This window comes from Lycium barbarum, chromosome 3 (genome assembly GCF_019175385.1).
Source record: "Lycium barbarum isolate Lr01 chromosome 3, ASM1917538v2, whole genome shotgun sequence".
Taxonomy (NCBI): domain Eukaryota; kingdom Viridiplantae; phylum Streptophyta; class Magnoliopsida; order Solanales; family Solanaceae; genus Lycium; species Lycium barbarum.
This window is the reverse complement of record NC_083339.1, coordinates 10,285,791-10,308,216: the sequence shown is the minus strand read 5'-3', so window position 1 is coordinate 10,308,216 and position 22,426 is coordinate 10,285,791. Positions and strand designations below refer to the sequence as shown.

Below are 22,426 nucleotides of genomic sequence, written 5' to 3'. Positions count from 1 at the left end.
AAGCTAATAGAAAGTCAAGATTACTCGCATGTTATCAATGACGTGATAGCATCATGGAAAGATTTAAAGTCTGCACTTGAGATAACTTCGCTGAACACATCTTATAAAAAATCATTAGTCTTACATTTACTGCTTGTTTGTTCAAAGCTTCTTCCTATTAAAATTCGTACATTTTTGTATTATATTTTGCTTCATTGGAAGCTTTAACAATTCATGGACTGGTTTGTAGCATTAGCACTTCTATTTGTGAATTCTTTTGTTTAAACTTCGCTTAGAAATATGAAATTTCATATGTTATTGCCTTCCACTTGTCGTTTCCTTTTACAAATCCTGTCAAGATTTCTTTCCTTATTCACGAACAAATCAGATGTGCTTGGGATGTGCCCTTACCAGGAATCAATCTTGTATTTTTGGCGAATGAGGGGAATTTGACAATAGTCTGATTCACCTGGTAAATTAAGGACAATGGTGAAAAGTCGGGTTTCAATAGTCAAACCTGGGCTCGTAACTGAAAAAGAAAGTGTGTTTCGAGGCCATGATATGCTACTATAATTTTAAAATGACATATAAGCCTGATTGTCTGAATCTTTCTCTGTTGTTCTCTCACAATGCGACATACTGCATCTTGCTCTGTATGTTCTCGAGTGTACCCGACATCACGCCTGCTAAGCATACATGTGTCAGAGGCTCATGATTCTTTTTTCCAGGCAAAAGCTGCTCGTGGCTTTCCCATGGTAATATTTTATCTCATAGTTCTCCTGAGGATGTCTAGTAGAAAATGTAGCAAAATCCCTTGCATGTTTTTTTTACTATGTGCAGTTCCATAAGATGTGTTCAGCGAAGTTATCTCAAAATTCTAATGGTTAATTAAATTAAATTAATCGACAGTCCACTATATTACCACAACTTGGTGAATAAGTGGAGAGAGCTGCTTGAACTTGTATCCCCAAACTTGGCATCCAGATCAAAATAAGAGTTTTAATGGAACCGTCAAACCCGAAAACCGTGTTGTAATTAAGTTATAAGTCGTTTGGTTAATGGTATAGAAATAAGTTAGCGATATTAAATAATATCATCATTAAGTTATACAAGAATTTATGTATCATGAAGTTCGAATTTTAAGTAAACTTCAGTCAAAGCAGGAACTAACAGAGACTCAGAGAGTGACATAAATGGCTAAGTGCATAAATTACCTGTAACATACAATTCATGAGCCAGACGAAGATGTTGAGCTGCCAAAACCATTTATCCATGATCTTACATGTCCATATGCAACACAGAAGAACGAGACATAACAAGCGAAACATCTCCAATATATAGGACAGAAACAGGAATAAAATAGAATTACAAAAATGGTTTACAAATCCAAATGTAAACTAAATGTTTTTAGCTCCGAATAATGGTCCTCAACAACAGTCTAATTATGTTTGCTTTTGCTTTCTTCTTTTACAGGAGGAGCAATTAACCCAACCTGCTGACAATGGTACAAATATCAACTATATTCAGACACAAATCCTTTCCAATAAGACATGGAGAAAATCCAATCTGGAAGGGCAAAAAATTACTGAGAAGTTGTAGCATGCACCGCCGTCAGAGGAAACCTCCATCGGTCCATTTGGAATCTGATTTCCCAGCAAGTTTATTGTTGGAGGCACTCTGATAGTGATTATCAAATCCATCATCCTGACCGTCGTCCCATCCAGCCCAATCATCGTTCTTGTTGGACGCTGCTGCACCTTTTGTAGAATTTACTTTGCTTTTGTCTTCATTGTCCCAATCATCCCACGACGAAGAGCTGACAGAATTATTCCTCCCAGAGGACGGGGCTCCTCCAGAAGCATTCCAATCCTGATTAAACTCCTGATAATAGCCGTTCTTTTCGCTTTCACCTCGTTGCCAGCTATCATTCTTCCAGGTTGGACTGTCCTTGGCATATTCCTCTACCTTCTGCGAAGCCATAGCCAAGACTCCTTTCATGATACCCCAACTCTTTTGTCCAATCTCACTTGTTTTTGCCGTGACAACATTGACTGTTTCATTAACCTTGGTATCATATCCACCTTCTTTCACCTGCAAGAACAAGATTAGCACATGCATCGCAATTATCAATTTATCATTCAACTCCACTGCTTCTAAGCTTAGATGAAAATAGCCAATTGATTCATTCAAACAGCAATTCTCATGCCTACGGAATACATGGATGAACTTCATAGACTCTTGATAGAAAGGGACTAAAAACCAAACACTGTCTCGGGCAGCATAGAAACTAACTCCAGTTCAATTAAAGCACATGATAGCAAATGGAATTATATCTATCCATCGAATAGCAACTCTTCTTTTTTGCTTTTTCTTTTTTTTGACAAGGTAACAAAATAGCAACTCTTTTCTCCTACGGAAAATATATCTTAGGAACTATAGGGACCACCATTGGTCAAAATAGTTCCATGAAAGTGTACCGCTTTTCCAGGACAATTACAGAAATTAAGCAGAACGAAAGGAAACATTAAAAAGAAAATTAAAGGGTCGATCTGACCGAAACAGGAATCAGATGTCAAATATTTTCTGAAGAAGCACTTAAGGTGTTACACTGATATAGCAGAGAAATGCAGAAAAACTTGTGACTCTGCAGTGGCAAGGACTTTGTTTATCATAGAGGTGCCCAAGATAGTCATTTCATTGATATAGGGAACGCCGGAACAGCCATCTCAAAACCGAGTTTACATGAAATTAGCAGACAACATGAATCTCTGTGGGAGGTAGCTTAATTTATGCTGTTTCTGACTAGAACTGAATATCTTTACTGAAAGATGACAACTCGCTCAACAACCTTTTTGGAGATGAAAATTGGTGGTTTAAAGGATTATCCTAGTGCATATTAACTCTCAAAGACCAGCTAAATCTGCACTAACTTACAACTCACTTAAGTGAACCAGCAGACTAGAGCAACACAAATAAGTGGAAGACGAGCAAAAAAGTTCTATACCGATTGCTAAAGCTCTTAAGCACTGCATTTGGACAAACTAATAAGTAAAATTTATGATTGCACATATTTGAACTTCACAAAGCATAATCAGCTCAAAGCCTGAATAAAAGAAGGCTGATTGCAGCAAGTACACGGTGTGTTGTGCAGATTGAATAGAAAGGAGCCGTGTAGAAAGCCCAACTAATTTGTTGATTGAGCCATAGTGGTTGATTGATTGAATTAAGCAGCATAATCTTGTAGCAACCAAAGATGATTTTGGTATATGTAAGTGTTGCAAGTACTCAGCATCAACTTAGTTGATCTAATGCTATATTATTCAATATTTTCCTGACTTAATTCCAGTCTTAAGATAGAGGTTATAGAAATATTTATTCCTACAAGTAATCTTTACACTAACTTGTCTGCACTTCGACTTTTCACCAGGTACCTGCTAACTCCCACCAACATAAGTACCAGATAACTCTATCCACCAAGGCTCAGAGTCTCAGAATTGAACTCTGGTCTCCAAGATTTACACTCACTTCATTGAGCACCAGACGACCCCCTTGGGTGTTACCTCAAAGGGTTATTCTTAAGGAACTCCATAAGGACTTTCTTTAGGATAGTTCTCTCTTCATTTTGTACTTTTTCAGCTTCATTCATTGCAGATCAAGAATCAAACCAGAACACCTCAACGTATGCCACGAAGATCCTCACATATACCGTTCTTGGATCCTGTTCACATTCCTTGAACAACCCTATATTATTTTTAGTATATAACCCTAATGTTCAGGCCAGCTTGTGTGCACCTTGACTAAACCTTCAAGTACTACCAGCTCTCACCAACACAGGTAACAGTAATCGCCAAAGATGGGAAATCATTTTAAGCAAAACACCACCTCAACCACAATGAAGAACCATCCCTTTCACAGTCCCTCCTACACATACTAAAGAAAGATTATATGAGTCAAACTTAACATTGACATCACCTATAACTCATGTGTTTGATATTGACTGAATATAGTCCCTTCTTAAAAGAAATTAAAATCCGAGAATTTTGCCACTCTAAAAACTAGTTTGCAAGCTTTTTTTGCTTCTGGATGTTATTCTTAAAGTGTAACAGAACTTTTAAGAGAAAATGAGTAGCAATTCTATTCTTTACCTTCTAAAAAATGACTAGCAATTCTAATGAACAAAACTTGTTCTTGGGCGACTTTCTCATTGTTGTATCCTCTATATGTACTACTTTCCCTCTTTATAACATTTGATCATTTCTGATCTTGTTTAATCTTTGTATAATCGCACATCCATCTCAACATTTGCATTTTACCACATCATTATCCCCCAATAAAGATTCTACAGCACTAACCTTGTGGATATGTTAAGTCTTACAGATCCAACATTCACTCCGGCAGAATATTGTTGGAAATCTACCTCAACATTTACTCCTTTCAACTAAGTAAAATAACCTCATAATATTAGAAATGCTTAAAGGGATATCTAAAAGACAAAGAAAATATTAGTGAACATATTAAAGCACATGAAGAGGTGAAGTCATCAACTAATGATAGTTAATAGCTTTAACAAGCGCAATGAATAGAATATTGGCAATACCATCCATCCAGTTAAACATAAGTATACTAACAATAGAAGATTTGCAGTAAGCATTTGCATCTCAACATATGCATTTTACCACATCATTATCCCCCCAAAAAAATTCTACAGCACTCACCTTGTGGATATGTTAAGTCTTACAGGTCCAACATTCACTCCTGCAGAATATTGTTGGAAATCTACCTCAACGATTAAAGCATAACATCAAACTCACCTGAGTCCTATCAACTAAGTGAAATAACCTCATAATATTAGAAATACTTAAAGGGGTATCTAAAAGACAACGAAAATATTATTGAACATATTAAAGCACATGAAGAGGTAAAGTCATCAACTAAAGATTATTAATAGATAGCTTTAACAAGCGCAATGAATAGAATATTGGCAATACCATCTATCCAGTTAAACATAAGTATACTAACAATAGAAGATTTGCAGAAAGCATTTGCATCATTGCAACACAAATAAATTTCAACCTTTCATTCTCAGATGTCCTCAAAAATCAACAAAGTGCAACACTTCGGATATTATTTAAACACTTATTGCGCAGTTTAACACAATGATATGTGAGTTCAAGCGTAAATAAAAGCATCCCTTTATAGCACATAGATATTGCTTTTTCGCTTGAAAATGAATTTTCTAATCCAAATTAGAGCTATGATCACAGAGCACTAGCATTTAAATAGAGTTCAAGTAATCAACCTACAAAAGCAATAACTTGATAAAAGAAAGCAACTGGGAAGTCGACATGGATAACCCGCTGTCCATTTTGGAAAAATTAGGTACTCAATTTTCTACTCTTCTTCTATCATGGTTACATCAACCAGAGCTCTTTGCAGAACTCACCATTTTTCTAGTGCCCTCGAGGTACTTCCTCATACTTTCAAAACATTACTCAATAAATAGACATGAAAAGGATAAATTGTGTCTTAACTTCATTAGTTCTTTCGATAAGTAGCTAGTGTCCTAAGATGCATATTATTGGGGTGGTACTACTTATCCATCGCACTCTCAGGGTACTATTCTTAAATAGAATTTTCATTACATTATCGAAAAAACAAAAAGGAATCAAGAGATATAGATATCTCTCGAGAATTAAAAAAAACTAAGTGTACCGAAAAGTAGAACACCATTACACAACCATTAATTTTAAATCCAGAAGGAAAATCAAAATACCTTAGAAGTCAACTCCTTTGTCCCCACTTGAACCACACTTGCAGCTGATTGTGCTGCTGTGGCAGCTATCATAGATAACCTGCCAAATCCCTACACATACCACACCACAACTCCATCAGCTACAAATGAGGAAACATAAAACAGCACAGGTACAATCAGTTCACTCTACAATGTATAATAATATTCCCTATGTCCCAATTTATATGGCACTCTTTCCATATATCTTAAATTGTTTTGACAAATTTTACACAACCTTCACATTCATATTCATTAAGGGGTCGTTTGGTTGCTGGTTGAGTTACGCAGGTATTTATAATGTAGTGATTAGTTATGCAAGGGTCGCCCTGGCATGATTCCAGTGTACAAGAACAAGGGAGATATCCAAAATTGCAACAGCTCAAGGGTATCAAGTTGTTGAGCCATACATGAAAGTGTGGGAGAGTGGTGGAAGTGCATATGAGGAAGGTGTCTATTTCAGAGAACCATTTCAGATGCATGCCAGCTCGCTCAACCACAGAAGCCATTCACCTTGTGAGGAGGTTGGTGGAGCAGTATAGGAAGAGGAAGAGGGACCTGCATATGGTGTTTGTTGACCTAGAAAAGACATACGACAAAGTCCCAAGGGAGGTTCTTTGAAGATGCTTGGAAGCTAGAGGTGTCCCCATCTAAGTTACACAGACTCGAGTGCGGGTATCCGATATGGGTACGGATTTGAGTGTCGAATTCGGCAAAATCTACATTTTAAGATTCGGGGGTGCGTATCCAGTTATGGATACGGATGCGGGGATTCGGCTGTAAATATGAAAAAATACGCTCCAAGAATAATCCGTTGTACAAAGGGGTCAATTTTATTATGTTCAATCAGTAAATATGTCTGTGCTTTTATGCGATTAAAATATAAATTAATTATCAAAAAATTGACATGTTAATAATTAATTTTAAAATTATCCCTATATTATATAAGAAAGAAACATTTATACATAGCATAATTAGGTGCCTTTCAATTTTGTGTCACAAGTAGCATATAATGAAAAATAAAGGGGATAAAAGTAGCACATATGAAGAATAAAGGGGTCATTTTTGTACGCTAATATAATTAAGACTTTTAAGGGTCCTAATTCAGCTTGTACACAACTACATGTCTCCTCCAGCTGTAAGTAGTCGTCTTCTTCATATTCCCCAAATTTCCTTTTCAAGCTTTTACAGAGCAAAGTTTTCAAGCCTCTACGTCGTCTCTTTCACAGTCTTTCATTCTTTCCTCAAGATAGAAAGAGAAAGCCATTCAAGGACGAAAACAAACCCTCCATCTATATCACTGCTTCTTTCTGCCATCCGAATTCAACACAACCTTGTATTCTTGGTTTATCTAAAACATGAAGCAGCAAACATGAGATAAAAGTACTATAATATTAAAGGTATGTCATTTTTCTTATCTTAAATCTATTTTATTTTTAATTTTGAGAAATCAAAATCTCAAATTTTTCCCCCAAATTTGTCAATGGACTCCGGTCAAAGTATCCGTATGTAATTGACCGTATCCCGGACGTTTGCCATCCCCGCACCCGACTGTATCCCGGACGGGGACGGCACCCAAAATGGCGAGTCCATGTAGCTTAGGTCCCCATAGCATAAATTAGTGATTAAGGACATGTATGATGGAGCCAAGACCGAGAGAGGACGGTGGGAGGTGACTCGGAACCCTTTCCAGTCATGGTGGTTCTGCACCAGGGATCTGCGCTTAGCCTGTTTCTATTTGCCTTGGCAATGAACGCCCTGACGCGGCACATTTAAGGGAGGTGTCATGGTGCATGCTATTAGCAAATGACATATTTCTGATTGATGAGACGCGAAGCGGTGTTAACATAAAGCTGGAGGTGTGGAAACAAACCCTGGAGTCTAAAGATTTCAAGTTGAGGAGGACTAAGAATAATACTTGGAGTGCAAGGTCAGTGACGTAACTCAAGAAGCGGACAAGGACTTGAGGCTTGATACCCAAGTCATCTCCAAGAGAGGTAGTTTCAAGTACCTGGGGTCAGTTATCCAAGGTAATGGGAAGATTGGAGGATGTCACACATCGTATTGGAGCGGGATGGATGAAATGGAGGCTCGCTCCCGACATTTTGTGTGATAAGAGGGTGTCATCAAGACTTAAAAGGCAAGTTCTACTGAGTGGTGATTAGACCAACTATGTTGTATGGGGCAGAATGCTGGCTTGTTAAGAAAGCACATGTCCAGAAGATGAAGGTAGCAAAAATAAGGAAGTTGAGATGGATATGTTGGCTTATCAAGAGAGATAAGATTAGAAATGAAGTGATTCGGGACAAGGTAGGAGTGGCCTACGTGGTGGACAAGATGCAAGAAGGGAGGTTGAGATGGTTCAGACACGTGCAGCGGAGACCTGCATATGCTCCGGTGAGGAGGTGAGAGAGGCTGGCCCTGGTTGGGCTGAGAAGAAGTCTTAGGAAGATGATTAGGCAGGATATGGTGCAACTTCAACTTACCGAGGACATGACCCTGGATAGGAGGGTGCCGAGATAGAGTATAAGGGTAGAGGATTAGTAGGTTGCGCACGGATTTCTTTTTTGTACTAGGAGTAGTATCTTTGTTACGTGTCTTAAATCTCTAGCATTACCTGATTGTTTCTTTTACTACGTTATCATATTATCTTGCTGGTACTTATTATTACAGTTTATTATTACTGATGCTTTTTCATCTCTCCTTGAGTCGGGAGTCTATCGGAACAGCCTCTCTACCTGCCACAAGGTAGGGGTAAGGTCTACGTACACTCTTTTCAGACCCCACCTGGTGGGATTATATTGATATGTTGTTGTTGTACCCTGCATAAATAATTTATATGATACTCTTTTCTTTTTAGTCAGTTCCAAAAAGAATGACAATTTCTATATTTAGCAACGATTTAACTCTAAAACTCTCATTACCCTTAATGAAATGATTTCTAGCCTAAAAAAATTTTTTGGCTTGTTTTAGACCACAAGATTCAAAAGTCTTCCTTTCTTTCTTAAACTTCGTGCCCAGTCAAACGCCCTCATATAAATTAGGACGGAGGTACTATAGCTATGCGAGATTGTAAACGGGTAACCAATCACCATATTTGGTGTGCTGAATTTTATACGTAACAACTAAAATGCTAACAGACGTGGTACTAGTTATGTTGGTTTTAATACATAAATAACTCACTTCCTAATCAACAACCAAAACGACCCCTAACTACTCACATTTTTAACTTTGATCACATATATCTAACCCAGATCACTTTTCAACTATCACTAACATAATACATATATAAGTAAATTAACATATAAATCTACGTCCAATAAAATCTCACCGCGTAAAACGAAATCGAAGGCTGTATACCTGAGTAACAGCTGAAAGAACATCCCCTTGCTGATTCCCGATATTCCTAGCCGGCATTGGTGCAGGAGTTGATCCAAACCCCACATACTTCCCTCCTTGAGATGGCGGTAACCCATCCGGCCTCGACTCATTCTCGGCCATTTTCCTCGCGAAAAAGTTATCTTTATTCGCAGCCGACGCCTCATACTGCTCCTTGGATATATCCGCAGTCGACCTCGACCTAGACGGTGCACCACCACTACTACCACCACTTCTAAAATCCCCAACTGTGTTATTCCTCCTCATATCTTTACTACTACAATCATTATCCCAACTATCCCAACCACCATTTCTACTAGTTGTGGGTCCCACTTTTAGGGTTTCCTTAACAACAGGTGGGTCCCTCCAGGGTTTACCCTCAGCAAGGGATTGAATCCTATCACGGTAAATCGAAGCAGCTTTAGTATTGTATTTAGTAACAATATCGGTTTCCTTTGGAATACCGTATTGGAAAACGAATTTATTGAAATTTTCGTTACCACCGAGCTCCATTTTACGGATCTGGATTTCGGACCAGGAATCCATGGTAACGGATCGGACAAATGAGATATGGACTCCAAGGCCACGGTGCTTACCAGAGCATTCCAAGCACATGAAGACACCATACGAAACGGATGCCCATTGAGGATTCTTTTGATTACAATCAACGCAGATCTTGTTGCCGGGTTGGGCTTGGAGATCTCGGAGCCGACGTGATGAAGACATTTTTGTTTGACCCGAATCCGATTCGGAACGCGAAATCGGATCTACAATTGTGAAATTGGCCGGGGGAATTGGTGGGTAGAGAGAAGGTGTTAAAAGGAAGGACAAATGGCCGACACCGAAATGGAATGAGTTGGATAACGGCTGGATTACAACTAGACCTTTTTTTTTTCTTTTTTTTTAAAAAAAAAACCTTTTTATTTTTTTGTCATTTGGTTTACTGCTAGTCTCTAATTTAAGTGTGTTAGTTTGAGTACGCATAATTTAAGAAATAAAAGTAAATTTTTTGAATTTTAGGTTCTAAATTAAAGATGCGTATAATGTATTAAATGTTTTTTGGATCTTCTAATTTTAAATTTGTCATGCAGAATATTTAAATTTTTAACTTATTAAATATATAAAGAGATATACTTTTGAGATAAATAAAAAATGAAAGTAAGACATTTAAATTGAGATGGAAGAATTAATAAATTTTATTTTCACACATGGTAAACATGGAATAAGAAGATCTCGAAAAGAGAAAAAGAAAGGGACCATGAAATAGGAAGGTCCAATCGCACATTCATTGCACATTAGATTATGATAGTTTATGCTCCCTTATTTTAATTTATTATATGTCAACATATTCAACTGGTATAACATGAGATATAAAACGTATATACACTATTATATAATACATATACATCTTTATACACTATATATAGTATTATATTACATATACATTTTTATATCCTATATATAGCGTATAAATAACGTATATGCTTTGTATAACAATGGATAGGCATTGTATAATTATGCATGAACAATGTATTTCCTTGGGGACTTAAACATTCCTCTCAAATACACCATATCTCCATCTGTATACCACAATCCATTATTTCATTCTCACAATAGCACAGGAAGAGTCACTACTCAAGAAACTTCTTGCAGTGATATTTTCAAAACAAATTACATGTTGTCTCTTTACGCCCATCTATTCATGACAAATATGTTTTCCCACTCAACTAACACGTGTATGTTATAGCACCTACATCATCTTCCCATATCCAATTAGTATCAATCAAATCATTATTAATCTAAATTTTGGGTGACTAATATATTAGTTAAAGTCCCTATATATGAGTTTACCAAAGGAAAAAATTTGAAATATCAAAAATCTCAAAGAGAGAACATATACAAATGTACGTCTTCTTTGAAATTCTGCTTTTCCAATACTAATGTAGCAAGGCTAAAAAGAGATTGCAAGCTGATATGTCGGGATCATACAACATCTAATATCATGAAAATGAGTTCGCACTATGGAACAAAGATTAATTTCCTTATATTTACTAACAGAATCAGCCAACTCAACTTCCAAATTCCGATAACCAGTTGGGGGTTCAAAACATGAGTCTAGGTTTTAGAAACAAAATCTGGGGTTCTTTGATTTGGAACTTTCGTTCCAATGAAATTTGTGGTTCCTCTTCGGGGAGGAAATAGATAATTGTTATATATCTATTTGATTGAAACTGTACATGTAATTTATGATTTGCTCCATTTTCGTTATGATTAGGAATATTTCATTTAGAAAATATTTTTGCTTAAATATATTTCCTTTCTGTAATGTCGGTGTAATAGCTCATTGATTGAAGAAATTTCTTAGATTTTTAAACATTATTTTTTCATTTTAGTTGATGTGGACCATTAAAGTCATTGATGAGTTACAGTATTTCTACTGTTTTGATGATTGACAAAAGACCCAAGGACCAGGTCCTCTATCAGGTCTCATGGGAGTACTGCACGGTAATTAATAGTTGTTAAGCTGTTGCACCATTCAGGCAGAACTGCAGCAGCACAACTATATGTGTACTAGAGACTAAAAGACCGTGGAAAGTTACCACTCATGGTCACGTATTCCTCACATGCTCTCTATTTGGTCTCATATTTATACAACATGTTGGACATTATTTGACCTAACACTTGAAAACCTAAAAGGATTAGACTCTCACAAGTGCAGCCGCCACAGTTCTTCTTAGGGCCTTCAAGAATAAGCTAAGATAGATTTCAACGACCAGATCTCAACAATGGAAGATGTTTTAAGTCCTAGAATTGTCTAGTCTTTATGATCTCTACATTGTAAACCTACACTTCTTTAAGAAGAGTTTCGTAGGTAGTTTGTCTTTATCAGGCTTTTGTTGTAAACACTTGGCTAGAGTTAGTCAGAGTGGTGTGAGAATTCAGCTAGAGTTAGCTGAATTAGTTCGGTGGTTGACTAGAGTTAGTCAAAGAAAGAGCTTGCAATAGAGTTACTGTAAGGGGAGGGATTAAGAGTTTAATTCTGAGGTTGTAAAAGCTTGTAATCTGAAACATTGCTCAGTTTAGTGAAATTGAAAATCCTACTGGGATAGTTCGTGATTTTTAATCCCTTAAGCAAGGAGTTTTACACATAAATATCTTGTTTTACTTACTTTCCATCATTATCTGGGAAGACAGCTTTAAGGGACCAGGTCCCCTAAACTGTTTGGTGAACCTTCAGGTGGTGAACACTAAAAGGGTGGACTCATAGTTCTTATCAGTCATGCTATCAAAAGCTAGAAGGAAAAAATATTTTATTTTTTGCTTTCTTCTTTTTCCTTCAATAACTAATTTTATGCTCATGTGCTGCTTTTCCATACAAAGATTTTTTTTAAGTTTTTATTTTTTTTATTTTTGACCATTTGTTTTTATTCTCTAATTAATACAAATACTATGAATTAATGTCTATGCACTTCTTAATACCTTAGTGAACACTAAAAGGGTGGACTCATAGTTCTTATCAGTCATGCTATCAAAAGCTGATTAATACCAATACTATGAATTAATGTCTATGCACTTTTTAATATCTTGGTGAACACTAAAAGGGTGGACTCATAGTTCTTATCAGTCATGCTATCAAAAGCTAGAAGGAAAAAATATTTTATTTTTTGCTTTCTTCTTTTTCCTTCAGCAACTAATTTTATGCTCATGTACTGCTTTTCCATATAAAGATTTTTTTAAGTTTTTATTTTTTTTATTTTTGACCATTTGTTTTTATTCTCTAATTAATACCAATACTATGAATTAATGTCTATGCACTTCTTAATACCTTTGAAACAACTTCGACACTCCCCTTTCTTCAGCTAGAGCATGAGAACAATTATCAATGCCAAAATCAAATATTCGTGAATAACGTAATAACTATTGTGATCATTTTTTCGAAATTCTCCAGAATATTTATGGAAAATATAAGAAATTGCACAAACTGAGAGGGACCACATGCGGGTGTAGAATGAGAAAGGGGGAAGGGATCTGAACGAATAAACACAAGAAACTAAGATCTAAATAAGTAAAGCCATAACATATATAAATGTTTGAACTAATTATATATTAACTTTATAACTTGGGCCAATTTACTAGTTCACATATATAGTTCTTAACGTGTTCCCATTCCCATTTCAAAAAGATCTATTTTGTTCAGTTGGTTCCACATTTTGGTGCTACATGGGGCTCCCAAAATATGATAATAAATTATTATTGCAGTTCTTTGACATCCTGATATAGCTACATGTTCTAATGTGTTGTGTACCATTGATATATGCTATCTTTTGGACGGTATCATACTTTAGCACTCTACCAAAAGCAAGGTATAAACTATTAGCATACTTCTTTTTCTTCTATTTTATGGGTTAAAACGCCAATTCTTTATTCATCCTTTACTATAGCTTTCTTTTAAATGGAAAAGGATTACAATAAATGTGTAACCTCTTGAGTAAGTTCATTGTCGATCGTACAACGAGTTTGAAAAAAAATGTTCTGAATAACAATGTGTGTCTCCCATTTAAGATTTTTCTTTTCTTTTCTTCTCATTTTTTAATACTTTATTTCTTTTTTATCATCTTTTCTCTTGGTTATGTTATTTTTATTTCTCTCTTAGTGATTCTAACGTGATAACCTATTCAGGTGAATGGCCAAAAGATATTTCTTAAAAAAAACTGAAGTTTGGAGTATCATCCATCTGAACTCTTGCGAATTCTCTCCACACTTTTTGATGTGTATGTTGAGTTTATAGGAGAAGATTTCAGAAGTATTCAATAAATTTTTAAAAAATTTAGAAATTTTAGTATATAATGACTTTGAGGATGAAAGGGAATTAATTATAGTGGAAGGTTGATACACATTTATTTTTCTTTTTTAAAACTAAGGAAGCAAGGAAATTACAATGACAAAAAGAAGCAAAAATGACACATGCAATAGATTTAGGGCAGATTTTGCACTTTCACTTCATTCCTCTTTATTTTATAGTCTTTTTTTTGGATTATAAATAAGGAGAAATTTGAAAGTATTAATATTTGTTCCATAATGAAAGGAAAATGAATTTAATACTTATATGCACATACTAAATGTACAAAGTTGAAACCGTACTACAGTCAAACCTCTCTATAATGGCAGCGTTTGTCCGGAAATTTCATTGCTGCTATAGTGAGGTACTGTTATGTATGTATGTATGTTTGCATTTGATGTTTAGATCTCATTTAGCTATTATAAATACAAGTACGCAAACTATTATTTTATGTATTTTTTATATTATAAAGGAAAACAATATACTTGTTAAATTTAAAATCTTAATTGATTTTCATATTTCATTAATTAATACTTAGAAAGATTAATAAATTACTAACAAATCCATAATTAGTTGAACCATACCGATAAAGAATTAAAATCTCAGGAATATATACATTTAAAATTAATTGAGAATTTAAATATTTCAAGTTTGATATGAGAATTCTACAATTGTAGGTTGTTTCGTAACTAATCTCTTAGTGATAATATAATGCTTGAATTGACGAAGAATTTGTCCAAACTTTCAGCAAAAAGGGATTAAATAGCTTTCTCTTGAAGGTTGTCTAAGAGCTTAACAGTTGACTATTCTATCTCATCCCAAGTAGTAGTAAGTTGAGGCTCTTCATTGACACTTCCGTTATCACTTTCTGCATCCGCTGTCTCTTGAAATTTACTATGTGCATGATATTAATGATGATTACCATGAATATTTTAATATTTTATTTTACACGTAATATATTTCTTACAAAATATTATCACATAATATTTGAGTATGGTTATTATGGAGAGATAATTTTACAAAGAGTGTACCGCTATAATGAATGACACCGTTGTTATAGGTAGAATGCTATTATATAGAAGTAAAATATAACATGAAAAATTGGTTTCGAAGAAAATCAGACCGTTATAATGAAATGTTGTTATAACGAATGACAATTATAGAGAGATTTGACTGTATGTCTTTAAGTTATAGTCATATGCACGTAAGGAGATCATATTTTCTTGATTATTTTCTTTCTTTACATGGTTCTTAACGGAAAAAAATCACCTTTATTAATTTATTAGGCTTGAACTGAAAAATATTAAAAACAATTGTTTGAAATATCATAGTATGTGGCTATTATATAGTTAATTAGTTAGTTATTGATATTTTGATCCCCGCGCGAAGCACGATTACCTAGTTATTATTAGTAGCGAACAACCCAGGCACCATGTAGCGATTGGTAGGCGATGGCTATAAAAGCTAGTTATTAAGAATAAAATTGAAACTTTTAGTTTAATTAATTTCTAAATTTAGAAAAAATATTTTTAATAGACTAAAAAAAGAAATAGAATTACATAAACTGAAATTGATAGAGCAATAAGCAATTAGTCAGTGCAAATCCAAATTTAGACGAAGTAACCAATTAATATAGTGTTCTAACTGAATATTTATTCTCTTCTCATTTATAGACATATGAAGTTCAATTTTAATTCTCCTACACAAATTTATTTCCTCCGTGCACTTTTACATGTTCACTTTTGACTTTTTACATTCTTATAGAAAATGTACCAAAAGTTATATAACTTGTACACTTTAAAATCAATTATTTTTATATCCCACGTAGACATATGTCATAATACTTAATATTTATTTCCTTCTCATGTATAGGCGTATGCACTTCAAATTTAATTCTCCGACATATTTATTTCCTCCGTGCACTTTTACTTGTTCACTTTTAACTTTTCATGTTCTAGCTGAATATTTATTCTCTTCTCATGTATAGACATATGCAGTTCAATTTTAATTCTTCTACACAAATTTATTTCCTCCGTGCACTTTTACATGTTCACTTTTGACTTTTTACATTCTTAACATATTTATTTCCTCCGTGCACTTTTACATGTTCACTTTTGACTTTTTACATTCTTAACATATTTATTTCCTCCGTGCACTTTTACATGTTCACTTTTGACTTTTTACATTCTTAACATATTTATTTCCTTCGTGCACTTTTACTTGTTCACTTTTAATTTTTCATGTTCTAGCTGAATATTTATTCTCTTCTCATGTATAGACATATGCAGTTCAATTTTAATTCTCCTACACAAATTTATTTTCTCCATGCACTTTTACTTGTTCACTTTTGACTTTTTACATTTCTATTATATGTAAGCGGCTTGGGGGGACGAACACTGCTCCTCAAGCTTGTACCTACAGCTTCACGAATTGTACCCGCATTAAATTCTTGTACCATGAGCTATATAATTTGTACACTTTATTCAACTATTTTTATATCCCATGTAAACATGTGTCATAATACTTAATATTTATTCCCTTCTCATGTATAGACGTATGCACTTTAAATTTAATTCTCCGACACATTTATTTCCCCCGTGCACTTTTACTTGTTCACTTTTGACTTTTCGTGTTCTAACTGAATATTTATTCTCTTCTCGTGTATAGACATATGCAGTTCAATTTTAATTCTCCTACACAAATTTATTTCCTCCATGCACTTTAATTTGTTCACTTTTGACTTTTCACATTCTTTGAGAAGAAATAAATCTCACGTGGATATAAGCCACAGTGCTGAATATTTATTCTCTTCTCATGTACACACGTGTGCACTTCTATTTTAATTCTCCAACACATATTTATTTCCTCCGTGCACTTTTACTTGTTCATTTTGACCACGCTATTTAAGAATTAATAAATAAAGTACTCCTTCCGTTCCATATTACTTAGCCACATTACTATACCTGACTTTTTACGTTCTTTAAGAATTAATAAATAAAATATTTCTTCCGTTCCATGTTACTTGACCACATTACTATACTTGACTTTTCACGTTCTTTAAAAATTAATAAAAATGAAGTACTCCCTTCGTCCATATTACTTGGCCACATTACTAAAAATATATGTCTATTTTTCTATTCTATATTTATCTTCTTTTCTATTTCTATTATTCCCGTTTTTGTTCTTTGTCAACACTTTAAATGTGAAGAGAGGACGAACAATAGCAATGCAAATTTGTACCAAAAGTTATTTTAATGCTCCTACACATAACTTGTTCACTTTTTACTTTTCACGTTCTTTTAAAATTAATAAATAAAGTATATATTTGATCATAATATCTATATTTATTGGTATATAGTCTCAATAGCCTCAGAAAATGATTTGAAAATGAATAATTAATGTGATAGGTAAAATAAGAAGAAGATTTTTTTTCCGTGATTTTTTTCCTTGATATGTTAACATCGACAAGTAAAAGTATAAGGAGGGAGTGACATTTATCCCCGTTTTCCTTCATTATCAATACTTTACTTATTTACCTCCTTTGCAGTCTCTGATTATTATTTTTTTACATTTATAAAATGTATTACTTTATATTTTCATTTCAGAATTAAAATTTGGTGATTAATGATATAACATATATCTTTCTAATTTTGATTTCCTTGTAACAATTAAAATTAATTTAATAAAAATATTTAATCCAATATATACAACAAAATGGTTCTTATGTTTGAACTGAACAATTACTTAATTGAAATGGATATCAATCTATCGATATACATATAAAATATTGAAGAATCTAAAAGAAAAAATTTAGAACCAAAATATTTATTTTCCCTTATATTCTTACTAATTTTGTTTACATCAATGAACAACTTTCATTGTCATGATAATGATAAAAAAGTCCGACTCTTTCCATCTCAAAGACTTTTAATTACAACTAAAGTGATAGTACATAAAATACATTTTGTATATATAATAACAATTAGAATGTTTTTAAAAGTTATTTTCAAAATACAAACCTTAAAGACTGGCTCAGTAAAGCGAATAGACATGTTCGGCCCGTGCATCGCACGGGCATGTGTTGCTAGTATGATTATATTTGTTTTGACATGAAAAATATAAAAAGAAAAAACTAATACGTAAGGGCAAAACAATAGATACATGTCAATTTTTTGTTCATGTGCCAAACAGGAATAGGATACTTTCATCTCCATTACATGTGCAAAAGGACTTGTATAGTATCCTGGAGCCATATTAAACCCACAACATTATAGACTTTTTTTGCATCTGCTGATACATCACACAGCAAGCACATTTGGATTCATCATTAGCAGGAGTTGACGTCATCAGTCTAATGGTAAACCTTCACCACTCCAAAAACCACAACAGAGGAGAAGTTATGGAGCAACTATAAAAATCAAGTTAACACCAATCAATTAAAAGAAATTGCTATTTAAAGAGTACCAAAAATAGATCTATTCTTCCTTCTTTTTCACATTGGAAGAAAAATATTGTGAAGTCTCGTTGCAGTACTTTCAAAATAACACTAGAGCATGATAGTATAAGAGCATATAAGATAGAGCATTCAATATTCACATGGTGAATTCAACAATCACCAGAGACGAAGAAGCTCGCATCTATTGTTTTTTAGCAGGTCTCATCCACAAATGTGAAAGCCAAGAAATCTGCACAAAATACGCTACCTTCGTCATCTAAGAACTCAAGACAGTTTTGCTTTCAAATTACAACCTGTGAAGCACAAAGGTCTGCTAAATGTCAAGGACTTTTTTGCCTTCTATATGAGTCCATGCTCAGCTGACCTGGAAAAATTGTAGCACTTAGACTGTCATAATTTTGACATCTATAAGGTGACCACTTATGGTGAGATCCCTTCTCATAAGGCAATGTTTCAAATAGACAGGAGAAAGAAAATATTTTTACTTAAAAAGGAAAGAACCTATCAGCAAGATTTAACTGTTCTGCTGCTATCTCATATTAACCGTCACATTAGCCACATATATGCAAAACATGATAGAATGATGCAGTCCCCCAATACTGCTGCTATTCCAATAAATGACCACAATAAAGCCTACATCAAGAGTATTCATGTATAATCAGATTTTGCACCCGAAACAATGTGGCATTTCCTTTTTAAAAAATTAACATTTCCTCTAATTATGTCCTTTTGAACTAAGGGTAAATCATAATCTGAGGAGTTTTTAAAATCTAAATACATAGGAAGAAATAGGGGTCCTCCTAGAAGAATAAATCATGTCCTCTTCAACTGAGACCAAGCTATAAATTCTAGGCATTTACATTGAAAGATTAACATGAGAAAAATCTCATACCTTCTCAGAAAATTATCCGCTACGATTAGAACTCGCAAAAAGAATCAGAAATCAAGCAGCATGACATCTTTGTGCTTTCAAGTTTCCATCATCAGAAAAAATGAAGCATACACAGTTATAATGAACCTAAACTCTACTGAAATAATTCTCACTTATGAGATCAAATCACTGGTTAATTAGTTTGCTAATTCTAAACTAATTCTTTCTTTATTTTCTTGAGGGTGAAGCTAGAAAAATAAAGCGAAGCATCAGAATAGATAATTAAATCATCACAGTCCGATTGTACAAAAAACGGAACACCGAAAAAACACAGAACAAAAGGAGAGAGAAAAAAGGATGGCTAGAAAATCAGGAAGTCATTTTGTTGGTGGCATTCTTAACATACAAAAGGTTTGTTACCCGTAAAGGTGAAGTTCTACTTAATAGTGAAGTTTTAATCAATGAAGGAAACAAATACCAGATACCAATATTCGCATTCTCATCGCAAGTTCAAGCACATATGTGTGAGAATTAAATCAACTAACCCGCAGAACCAATGTAAGCCACAAACAGTCACAATCAAAAGGCAGGAAAAATTTAGGTATTGAAAAGTAAAGTACTATAAAGCAATCAATGAAGTAAATCAATTTAACCACACCACGCAGGTTAATAATATTTTATGGCACTTAGATACACAATTGGGAAAATTATAAATGAAAGAACAACTTGTCAGGCTAAGTTTATCCCACAAATTAAAACTTCAGCTCATTAATCGAGCATGTGAGCGCGCACATGCAGGCACATATGAAAATATACGTCTACTTACCTTATGGGCTTTGATTAGGTTCTTTAGCTGCACTTGACTCATCGGAGCAACCACTCTCTGGATCTTAACAATCTCCTTGTTTGCCTTTAAAAAATGGTGAAAGTGTCAGACAATGTACTGAGAAGAATGCAGTTTCAAGAAACCAAATCAAATTCGTAATACATGTATTTTGAGAAAGAAGTTGGTAGACAAAAAATCAACAGAGATTTATGTGCCTAATTTTAAGTCAGCGATAGAGCATTTTTGCTTGCCAGCATCAGGAAAGCCAGTGATAAATGAGATGGGAAAAGGGTTGAAGCTTGGAGAGAGTGATATGGAACCTGCTTTGATGACATTGCATAGATTTGGGAACCAATCTTCTTCTTCCATGTGGTATGAATTGGCATATTTGGAGGCAAAAGGAAAGGTGACAAAGTATGGCTGCTTGGGATGGGAAGTGGGACTAAGTGCACTTTTGGTCCCCATCAGATATTTATCAAACTCAGATGTTAAATATAATCAGAGCTGTGAAATATTTTGGTAGTTTTCCGCTAAATTGAATTTCTCAGAACCTTTTGACTTCTTTAATATGGTTTGAATAATTAATTGAATCTGAAACATGAAGGTTTGTTTGCTCATCCAAAGCTGCGAAGTGCGCGTAACCATAGTACCAGTGACACACTCTGTCAAAGGACCAATTCATTCTAATCTAAAGAACAAATATTAAACCAAAAATGAAGGATGGAAAAAACTGTTCTCTGAGTATTAGGTCAGACTTCCGAATCACACGAACTTATTCATAATAAAGTACTTTCGTAACAACTCAACCCAATGTTCAACACCTTCCTGTCGCCCTATTTGTTCATTCAGTTGAAAAGAAATTCAGTGAACTGGAAGGAAACCCCTTTACATTGGTCTCACATATTCAATAACAAAACTGAGCATCACTAAAACAACAACCAAATGAAAAAAAAAAAAAAGACAGCCCGATGTACGAAGCATTCCCTGTTCACAGTACGGGGAGGGCCGCACCCCAAAAATAGATGAATAAATTTTGCAATTCTAGAAGATTATTTGATAAAACCTCGTTTTATCCACATGCTCTTCGGAAATACTGCGAATGAATTTTCACCTTTAGCATCCAATAAAGACCCACTTGTGGGATTAACTAGGTATGTTGCTGTTGTAGTATCCGATGTATATTTAGGTATATCCACGTGTATATTCCTCCCCAATACCACTATACACATTATAATGCAGATATGCTTTATTTATACACTTAGTATAATATATTACGCTTCATATATATTTTGTATATACATTGAATGTGTATACAAAGTGTATAATCATCACACTTCCGCCACAAACTCCTCCACTCACATATCTAAGTCACCATTTTCCCCCTTGAATTTCAATGATAACTATGAGAATCATCCCCAACGAACTTTAATTCAAAAGTTTTGAGCTGATCACAACTTATAAAAGCCATTGATGTTTAAAAGTTCGTAAATTCATAATCATCACTTACATAAGCCAATATGGAAATAATGGACGACGTATTGTGTGAAATAGGGGAGGGGGTCGACTATGATTGTTTGAGCTTCCTCGAAAGAGAAGAAATATAGCTAATAAAATTAGTAATAATATAGGGTTGACCAACTAATACTACATGGCATAACTAACATTAGTACATATTTATATGTTAAATACAATTAATAGCTACATATCTATTTAAAGTAGAATACCTTATTATTATTATTATTTATAAATTTTTTTGAAGGCTTCTGCTCTCAATACCGCCGCCAGAGCTCAGGCGAACGAGCTCCGGCCTCTGCTCCCTCATCGTCACCACTGCTTCATGCGAAAGCCAGATGAAACTTTTGCGTATACAGAATCCGAAAGGCATGACATTATAGCAGTAAGTCCCATATCGAGTAATGAAGGACGTTTTCTCTTGATCCTCCGGGTGCATCCGGATCTGGTTATACCCGGAGTAAGCGTCGAGAAAACTTAACATTTCATGTCCGGCCGTCGCATCAATCATTCTATCGATGTGAGGTAACGGAAATGAGTCCTTCGGGCATGCCTTGTTTAAGTCTTTATAATCGACACACATTCGAAATTTGTTACCTTTTTTGGGCACCCCCACCACGTTAGCGAGCCAATCCGGATATTTTACCTCCCGGATGGAACCTATATTTAAAAGCTTTGTTACCTCGTCTTTGACGAAGGCGTGTTTTGGCTCCGCCATGGGCCTCCATTTTTGCTTCACCGGGGGAAACCTCCCGTCCAAGCTGAGTTTATGTGAT

General features: G+C 34.6%; 1 protein-coding gene and 1 long non-coding RNA gene across 2 annotated transcripts; both read right to left on the bottom strand.

Annotated features, from left to right (window-relative positions):
* Window positions 1-1,292: 1,292 nt before the first annotated feature.
* Window positions 1,293-9,998, bottom strand: LOC132630280 (probable ADP-ribosylation factor GTPase-activating protein AGD6). The gene is given in 4 exon segments (XM_060345868.1): window positions 1,293-1,618; window positions 1,621-2,070; window positions 5,753-5,842; window positions 9,128-9,998. Coding segments are annotated over 4 exon segments (1,341 nt in total). The 5' UTR covers window positions 9,872-9,998; the 3' UTR covers window positions 1,293-1,561.
* Window positions 9,999-18,455: 8,457 nt separating this feature from the next.
* LOC132633723 (uncharacterized) lies at window positions 18,456-20,979 on the bottom strand. Its single transcript, XR_009579760.1, has 2 exons — window positions 20,139-20,979; window positions 18,456-18,805 (listed from the first exon to the last, which is right to left on the bottom strand). It is a non-coding gene; the product is annotated as an uncharacterized LOC132633723 (long non-coding RNA).
* Window positions 20,980-22,426: the final 1,447 nt, after the last annotated feature.